At 49.4% G+C, this 8,301-nt stretch overlaps 4 protein-coding genes across 5 annotated transcripts; 3 read left to right on the top strand and 1 right to left on the bottom strand.

Annotated features, from left to right (window-relative positions):
* The first annotated feature begins 216 nt into the window (after nt 1–216).
* On the top strand, nt 217–2,721 carry LOC120446285 (F-box only protein 42). Its single transcript, XM_039627174.2, has 3 exons — nt 217–611; nt 670–2,048; nt 2,106–2,721. The coding sequence occupies exons 1-3, from the start codon at nt 431–433 to the stop codon at nt 2,544–2,546; spliced, it is 2,001 nt and encodes a 666-aa protein (XP_039483108.1). The 5' UTR covers nt 217–430; the 3' UTR covers nt 2,547–2,721.
* On the bottom strand, nt 2,715–8,254 carry LOC120446288. The gene is made up of 2 exons (XM_039627180.2): nt 8,104–8,254; nt 2,715–3,777 (listed from the first exon to the last, which is right to left on the bottom strand). The coding sequence occupies exon 2, from the start codon at nt 3,766–3,768 to the stop codon at nt 2,731–2,733; it is 1,038 nt and encodes a 345-aa protein (XP_039483114.1). The 5' UTR covers nt 3,769–3,777; nt 8,104–8,254; the 3' UTR covers nt 2,715–2,730.
* LOC120446287 lies at nt 4,465–7,994 on the top strand. Of its 2 annotated transcripts, none has more exons than XM_039627177.2 (2): nt 4,465–5,316; nt 6,610–7,994. In XM_039627177.2, the coding sequence occupies exon 2, from the start codon at nt 6,610–6,612 to the stop codon at nt 7,861–7,863; it is 1,254 nt and encodes a 417-aa protein (XP_039483111.1). In that variant the 5' UTR covers nt 4,465–5,316; the 3' UTR covers nt 7,864–7,994. The 2 variants fall into 2 exon arrangements, with proteins under 2 accessions (XP_039483111.1, XP_039483113.1); XM_039627179.2 differs by lacking the exon at nt 4,465–5,316 and adding an exon at nt 6,194–6,217.
* LOC120446289 lies at nt 4,473–5,315 on the top strand. The gene has a single exon (XM_039627181.2). The coding sequence runs from the start codon at nt 4,473–4,475 to the stop codon at nt 5,043–5,045; it is 573 nt and encodes a 190-aa protein (XP_039483115.1). The 3' UTR covers nt 5,046–5,315.
* Nucleotides 8,255–8,301: the final 47 nt, after the last annotated feature.

The following is an 8,301-nucleotide window of genomic DNA, read 5'->3' as shown; positions in this document are numbered from 1 at the left end:
ATGTGGTACATAAATAAATGCATTGCGATTTAAACAATTAAGCGGGAAAATCAACATGATTACACGTGTTTAGAAATAATAAAACAATCAAATCATCCTGCCTTTTAAAAAGTTATCAGAATAAAAATGTTGTTAATGGTGTGAAATAACAGTATATTCTTCTATAAGCGCTTATAGTTTTGGTATTTTTATTGTGACCAGTTGTATATATCTTGACATCAGCACGGTCACACTGCTCGCAGCTACTGTTTATGTTATAATTTATTTTGGTTGTCTAAAAAACCAAAAATCATCTGGAGTTCACGCCAGCATATTAGTTAAGCGACTTCCAATCTTTCGCTGCCTTTTACTGCTTCTGTGGTGCAGCATCTAAAGGTGAAGGACACCACGCACGCCACGAAGAAAGGAGGCAGCAAGGACATCACAAAGAATGGACGCAAGCAGACACAAGGTCGACGGCGAAAACGACAACTGCGGGGCGACCTTGGCCGCTGTAAATCTGAATGTCCTTCCCGATGAGATACTGGAGTTCATATTCACCTACCTGCCACCGTACGGCGACTTGGAGCACTGCAGCCTGGTGTGCAAGCGATGGCACGCCATTGTGAAGAGTGGGTCTCTGGAAACTACGATCGTAATACCATTTAACTATCTTCCAATCCGTTGCAGATCTTGTGCGCCGTTCCAAGCTAAATCTGGAGAAGGGCCTCACCGACTTTCGACTGCGCTGGGAGGTGTTCTCCCAGCAGACTGTCAATGGCGGCGCTGGAGCACCATTATCCTTCATTGCCGGCCGATTTGCTCACTCGGCTGTGCGGCAAAGCAATTCCATGTACGTGTTCGGCGGTGGTTCTTCCTCGGATACCACCTTCAACGATCTGTGGCGCTTTGATTTGACGCACATGCGATGGGCGCGGCCAGTGGCCACTGGGACCTATCCCTCGCCCAAGGGAAGTGCGTCAATGGTGGCGTGGCGAGACCAGCTGATACTCTTTGGTGGCTGGCGCTACCCCTCGCTACATCCGCCTTACCAACCATGGTGTTTGTTTGACGAGCTGCACTACTACGATCTTGGAAAGAACCGCTGGCTACTACGGAGCTCCCTTTCTTCCCCACCACCGATGGCTGGACACTCGGCGACTGTTCATGGCGATCGGATGGTAGTTTTTGGCGGTTACCAGATCAAAGACGATTTCAATGTGAACTCAAACGATACATGGGTATTGGATCTGCCCGAGCAGCGCTGGTGGCAACCACTCTTTGTGGGCAACACGCGACCCAGTCCACGATACGGACAAATCCAGGTGGAGTTGGGAAAGAATCATCTGCTGATCGTGGGAGGATGTGGCGGTGCCAATCGGGTGTACACTGATGCCTGGCTGCTGGACATGACCAGGGATGTGTGGAGCTGGAAGTCCATTACTGTGCGCAACAAGCGTTTCGGAGCCGTCCACATGTGGTGCAATCCCGGTTGCAAGGTCAACAACTACCTGGTGGTCGTGGGACCATCGCCAAACATGCCGCAGGACTTCCAGATGATGAAGCAAAGCAGAGTCCCAGTCGTCGGAGGCCGTGGACCTCCGCCGCCAAATCCTCTTCAAAATGTACCTCCTAGGGGATACCGGATACCAGTTCCGGATCGTCGGCTGGGCGGAGGATTGGGTGGACCTGGCCAAAATCGAGGAGGAAACATCCGTCCTGGAGTGGGAGGTGCAGCAGCTGCACTGGGCCCTCAAGAGCAGTATTTGGCTAACCGAAGAGCAATTCTTAATCAACACATGCAGCAGGCGCAGCAATTCCTCCACAACAGCAATGTGAACAATAATAACAATAATTACCAACCACGCTCGGGAAGATTGAGTGATCTCCATGCTCCGCCAGCTCCGGCTGCAGCTGCTTCTCCACCATCCCCGCCCGTGCGACCAAACGCTCCACCGTCTCCCGCCGATGGCGATGTGGATGCCGCACAACGCTTGCAAAGGAATTTAGCTCTAAGGTGCCGTGATAATGAACCTAGGCTGCCAAAACGCTTTGATGAGCTGTATGAGGTGAGTGTTTTCTAGCGTTTTTATTACAGAACTCTTACATATTCTTTGTTTCAAAAGGATCCCTTTCGGATGGCCGCCTTTAATGTGCCCACACGATCGCGGAGTGCCTCCCGGGATCACAACGAGCGGATCCGACGCATGGAGGAGAAGATGAACGCCATCCGCAACTCGCGACGCAGCGCACCTGCGGCCGCCCAGGTGGAACCACAACCGCTTCGCGCACCCTCTCCCAAACGATTGCGCTGCAATGTGCAATCCCTGTTCGTGTGTGACATCTCCGGTATATTGGACAGCAGCGAACCCGCCCTCGAGTGGGTGGAATACAAGAACTTCGGAGTGCTCAAGGGTGCTCCGGATCGGTTAATCCTGTCGAGCCTCATTGCTGGCAACGGCGAGCTCATCCTCTTCGGGGGCGTGCACAAGGAGACACTAACGGACATCACACACCATGTGTCCAATTCCATACACTTCCTGAGTGTGCCACGTGATATTATCTAAGCTCTGAACCGACGCCCCGTCCTAGTCCAAAGTTACTCGGATAGCAGACTGTTGCTGGTAACCCCACTCCCAAAAACCCCTCACAGTTCGGCGTTTGAGGTTCATTTAGGCATTAAATTGATTGTAATGAATATGTTTTATGATTATAAACGATTATTTACTAGTGGATCTCCAACGATTGGCTCTAATTTTTGCTATCGAGCACTTTTATTAGGTCGTAAGCGTGTTGGAAACGCATATCACAGAAGTCATCTTGGCATGCCACACACTGCTCCAAGAGCAGTTGCAGCCTTTCGTTGTCCAAATTCTTAAGCAAGTAATCCCTTAGCAGAAGGCACGCCTGGTAGATATTGGCATCCAGCTGGTGGCCGGAGCAGAAAGCCGAGACATCGAATGTAAATCCCTCGCCCGGCAGAGGCTCGTATTTTTCGGCTTGGCCTGCTGCGGATGAAATGTCCACCAGCACCACGGAGTCCAAATCAATGAGGTAAACCTTTTTGGAGTCTTCGTCGTAAGCGAAATTATCGCCTGTGAAATCGGTTAATATAATGCGAAAGTCCGAGAAGCCAAAAGACAGCTTGAGCGAGAGCTGGATCAACTGGAGTGCCAGCTCCACACGCAGACCTTCTTCGGCTTCGAAGTAATTAGTCAAAGTACGTCCGGCGTAGGATTGGAAATGTGTGAGACCGCAGGAGGCGTAGGTGGTAGGCACTGGAAAGCCTTGCAGGTACAGTTCCTGCATGAGCAGCGGACTGACGTAGTGCATCATGTAGAACCACACACTGGCGGAGGCATGTCCACGCTGCTCCAAGTACGAAACGAAGCGGGGTTTCTCTAACGGAGTTCGGCAGAGATGGAAGCCACCAGGTCGCTCCTCTAGTTCGTAGAATGCTTTCTCCACATCTTTGATCTCATGGTTCTGAGCATCAATGATCTTTCTCTTGGCCACCACCTGATTCTGGTCTTTCAGCCTTAGGAAATAAATCGCTCGCCGATCAACGAGCAAGGAAATGGCTTTCAGAAGTTTACTCCAATCCGAAGGCTCTGCAATTCTGTTGAAGATTTCGCCGCACAGCTCTCTTTGTCCGAAGAAACAGTCAGGACACAAACGCAGATCCTTCTCGAAGAGCTCCTCGAACACCTTCCACTGCGGCTTCACCTGCAGCTCCTGCAGCAGGGCCAAAATGAGCACCACTTTCAGTTGCCCGGGCGACAGGTGCATCACAGGGAGCTGCAAAGAGACAGACGGGGAAACGGATAAAGGGGCTTGCCAAACAACAGAAGAAGCCACACGTGTATGTATCCAAAGAAATGTGCGTGAGGGCCCAGCCTCCAGTCCACTGACCACATTACCTGTTTGGCAGCTACACGCCAAAAGCGAACCTAAGCACCGAGCCAAAGAGGCAGCTGGCTGTGCCACCTTGACGAAGCGTCTATACACTTTCCCTACACTAAGTTACATTTGCTATCGAGCAGTGCATGTATATTTCAAGTAATGAAAGTACTTTGAGATTTGTTTGTTCATTAGTTCCTCAAAGCAAAAAATGCTCAAATTCTATCCTTAAGTTCCCCCTTAAGCACTTTATAATTTTAGGATCTTCAGCTTGGTCATAATTATCATATTATCATTATCGCATTTATCTCAGCAGCTTTGGGTGTATGCCGGAATGGTAAGCTCTCAAGGTCCGTAGAGTATGGCGACGAGGGAACTTACAGAAATAACTTTGGTTCTGAAGAAGAGCCAATTGAATGGGTTCAAGGTTGGCCATCAATCGCTGGGAGCAAGAAGCGAGGCAGACGCTTAATTTGTTATCTCTGCCAAGGTGGGAGAGCAGTCATTATGGAGATACCGGTCGCATCCTACAAGACATCCACTTCCACTCCCTTTCGCCTTGCCTTATACTTCAAAATTAAGTGTGTCCCAGAATGGACTGGCTCTGGGAGAAGACGTTGGATTTCTGGTGCTCATTCTTTGGCGACCACGAGCATGATGACTCGACTAAAGATTCAGCACCATCACTCACGACTTCGCCGATACCCCAGCCTATCAAACGCAAATCCCGTGTGAGATTTAGCCGCAGCACCACACGAAAACTACAACTCAACGAACTGGAACAGTTGGGCTCCACAAATGCCTTCTTCAATTTCCTGCTCGCCCAGCGGATTCGGCAAGTGGGCTTGCTGGGTCTCAACTACCTGGATGTGTTGAAGTCCCACCGGCTAATTTCGGGGCAACACATATGGCACTCTATGAATGAGAAGGAGCGGAGGCCCTACCTAAAATTGGCCGAAAGTATTCGGCAGCATGAGATGGAAACCTTTCAGGATAGAAGGAAACTTGATGAAATCGGCTACCAAATGTATGCGTGCCAAAAAAGAGCCAAGATCGCTGAGAACTCGGAACGCATAGCGCCAAGAGATCGGGAGACGCAACTGAGGAGAGACCTGAAAACGAAATCGCTTGGAGAACGTTCCCCCAAAGCGACTAAGATCAGTTGAAGGTGGCGCGTTGCGCTCGACGGTTGTCGCTATTCTGGTTCTCGCTCTGGGTAGTCTGGCCTGGCGCATAAAGACGCGATATCGGTCAAGTTCAGACGAAGACGACGACGACGCTACGATCAGTCAATTAGCCTCGCCGTGAGGGCGCGTGAAATTCACTTTTAAATTTCCCGAACTCGATTTTCATATACAACACAGATCCGCAGATCGCTTTTGTTACGAATCTCGCGTGTGCGCTTGTTTGAAAAGGAATTTGTCACAGTGCCAAAAGGTGTGTTTCTTCTTGGAAATGTCCACTTAAATCGTAAACTTTTCCAATGCGCCAAAAAGCCATAAATTAGCGCTAAGGTCGCACGAGAACCCTTCATTACCTCACTTAGGTTCACTTTGCGCAACTGAACAGCGCGATTCGAGGCGAGTCAACAATGTGCGCAGCAGAAGCCCAGATTATTGATTGACTTTGCAATTTACGATGTATATTTGCATGAGCTCAGTTCAGTCAGAGATTTTCAAAAGCAGGGAATTAGCACTCTTCTCATTTTCGGGCCAGGTATTTCTTTTTTTTTTTTTGGCAGAACCCCATATCCAACTACTACAATATAGAGAGAGATATATAGATAGTTAGATATAATTGTGTGTTATTTGGCTTGGCAGTTAGCAGTAATTGTAAGGCGACCACCGAAACCACCGTGCTAGCTGCCCATAAATTACACGTTAGATAAGACCGACATGTGCTCCTCGCCGTTTTCGAGAGGCCCCCCATATAAGTCGCCCTAGCCTGAGCCCCACTTGTCCAACTAAAATCTGTAAAAACACTTTAAACCGGTTATATATAGTACCCGCTGGGAAAACAAATAGCGAACCCGAGCCGGCAATAGATGAATAACCAAGCCACCAACTGGCTGGCAAACTGGCGCGTCGTAGTTTTATTATTTCGGCTTATTGATAAACAAAAGTCTGTATATACAAATGTGTTTATATACGAATTTTTGCATTCGGCGATCTTGATTCAGCGCGATCTTGGCCATGACTAAGGAAATCAAATGCAAGTCGCGTAATTGATAATATACACTTCGATTGCGTCACGTTCACTGGAGACACTCCAAAACCTCCTTCACTCAACAGTTTATGTTTTCAAGGGGATTGCGTTATCGGACATTTTAAACTTCTCGGTTTGTGGCACACGCCCTTTTAATTAATACCCATAAAATGGCGAGCGAAATAGGAAGTGTGAAATTTGATTTGTTTTGAATATCATGTGTTACGACTCTTCTAGCTCTTTTAAGAATTACTAAAAATAGTTACTAACTGAATAAACTATAGGAAACTAAGAACCCATTAAACATATCAAATACCTGTTTTGACCAAACATCTCCCCAGATGCCTGTCTCGATTTTCAGTTTTTTTTTTAATCTTACATTTCGTATCGCTTTCTATTCGCCCGCGCCTGAATAGTTTCTATTGTATCTCGAATGATTGATGGACGCCCATGACACGGGCAAATTATAAACGGGTTCTCGAATGGCTCATTAACATTAAGCACCTTTCTCTGCCCCATTCGCAGATGAGCATCTCGGCGGTGGATCGCAAAGAGCAGGCTAGTGTGGGCAACGCTCTGGGTAGGCGCTATGGGCAGCTGCTCCGTGGAGCCAAGTACACAGATTGTGTGTTCCACGTGTGCGAGGAGCAGGTGAAGTGCCACAAACTCATCCTATGCTCCGCCAGTCCTGTTTTCGAGGCCATGTTCTTTGGTCCAATGCAAAACCACGAGCCCGAGCCGGAGATCGAAATACCCGACATAAGTGCAGCCATCTTTAAGGTGCTGGTGGAGTACATCTACACGGGCGTCGTTGACTACAATGGTCTGGAGCTGGTGGCCTGCATAGAGCTGTACTACGCAGCTGAGAAGTATCTGCTGGAGGAGCTGATCGCCGACACGCTAATGGCCATCACCCGCAAGCTGCGCTTCGCCAACATCCTGCCCGCTCTGGAGCTGAGTGTTTGCATGGGCCTCGACGGGCTGCTGGAGGTGTGCATGACCTTTTTCATGCGATGCTGTGTTAATAATGGACAGTATATGAGCCACCTTAAGGAGCACTATGTGCACGTGTCCAAGGAGTGTGTGAAGGCCATCATAGCGGCGTGTAAGGAGCCGCACAAGCTGCTCATCTGGTATGTTTACGAGTGGACGCGCCAGGAGTGCGAGCAGCTGGGTCTGGGCCCCAGTGATGCCGACTTAGTAGTGCACGACTTGGGTGGCAAGACAAGTGATTGGCCAGCGGCTGCGGGTGCTAATGACTTGGAGTCACCTGCTCTTACTCCGGTGGTGTCGCTGGAGCGCTGCTATTACAAGGCCTGTCGGCCCTTCACAGTGGATGCAGAATCTCCGGTATTTCGCCTGCGTCTTAAATGCGCTAGGTTTATCTCATTGACGGGCTTGGTCCTGAACAGCAGGCTGACCCCCAACCGATTGGGTCACGTCCAGCAGCTGGAGTACCGCGAATCGCTGCGCCTAGATCTATGCGAGGTGCCCGCCGAAAGCGATGGTCCGGCCACAGCACCCGTGTGGAGCCATGTTATCCAGGGGCAGAGCACGAAGTACAACTGCGACCTGCATCTTGGCTGGCGTCGCGAAGAGGCCTGCGTGCTCAATCCGGAGCTGACCTATGAGCTGCAGATCCGCTGGGACACCAGTGCCTACGGGGCGGAGTATCCGTGCAGCCTGCAGTCCTGCCAGGCGGACGGAATCCGGTTCATCGACGAGGACAGCTTTAGCGGAAGTCTCGTCAAGGGACTGCGGTACGCCAACCTGGTGTAAGCGCTTCAGCCACGATACGCGATACCCCCAAAATTAGTTAGTTCGTAAGACGTGAATGTATTTATTGCCCTAAGTTAATGTACGCCGCCTCAGAGTTCAATAAACTGTGAGTAAGATCGCTTCAAACACAAGGCGTCTGCTGATAAATGGAAAAGCCGGTTTGCAGCCGCTTTTGTTTGGCGAATGTCGAACTCGATCGCGGAATGCCGTTCCGACTTCGAATACGGGAACTTAACTCACCTGTTGTTGCGGCCACAGATCAAGACACCTGCTTCGACGAATGGACAGCAAACATCGGAAAAATGATAAATTATAGTATAATCATCTGATGTAAACAAAGCGAAATTGAACAAGCGACAGTGTGACCAGGTGGGGATAATACTTAAAAGTTTAATTAGGGCGACCCTAAAATAATCAACGGTGGGAAACTAGCTATTT

The sequence above is a fragment of the Drosophila santomea genome, chromosome 2R (assembly GCF_016746245.2).
Source record: "Drosophila santomea strain STO CAGO 1482 chromosome 2R, Prin_Dsan_1.1, whole genome shotgun sequence".
NCBI classification, from domain to species: Eukaryota; Metazoa; Arthropoda; class Insecta; order Diptera; family Drosophilidae; genus Drosophila; species Drosophila santomea.
Note: the sequence above shows the minus strand (reverse complement) of the source record. Positions and strands in the feature narration are given on the sequence as shown.

Bases quoted from the DNA above. Each gene is read 5' to 3' on its own strand.
- LOC120446285 (XM_039627174.2), top strand. From the start codon at position 431: ATGGACGCAAGCAGACACAAGGTCGACGGCGAAAACGACAACTGCGGG. The intron at 612-669 runs GTGGGTCTCTGG...AATCCGTTGCAG, and splicing joins ATGGCACGCCATTGTGAAGA to ATCTTGTGCGCCGTTCCAAG. The intron at 2,049-2,105 runs GTGAGTGTTTTC...TTGTTTCAAAAG, and splicing joins GCTTTGATGAGCTGTATGAG to GATCCCTTTCGGATGGCCGC.
- LOC120446288 (XM_039627180.2), bottom strand. From the start codon at position 3,768: ATGCACCTGTCGCCCGGGCAACTGAAAGTGGTGCTCATTTTGGCCCTG.
- LOC120446289 (XM_039627181.2), top strand. From the start codon at position 4,473: ATGGACTGGCTCTGGGAGAAGACGTTGGATTTCTGGTGCTCATTCTTT.
- LOC120446287 (XM_039627177.2), top strand. From the start codon at position 6,610: ATGAGCATCTCGGCGGTGGATCGCAAAGAGCAGGCTAGTGTGGGCAAC.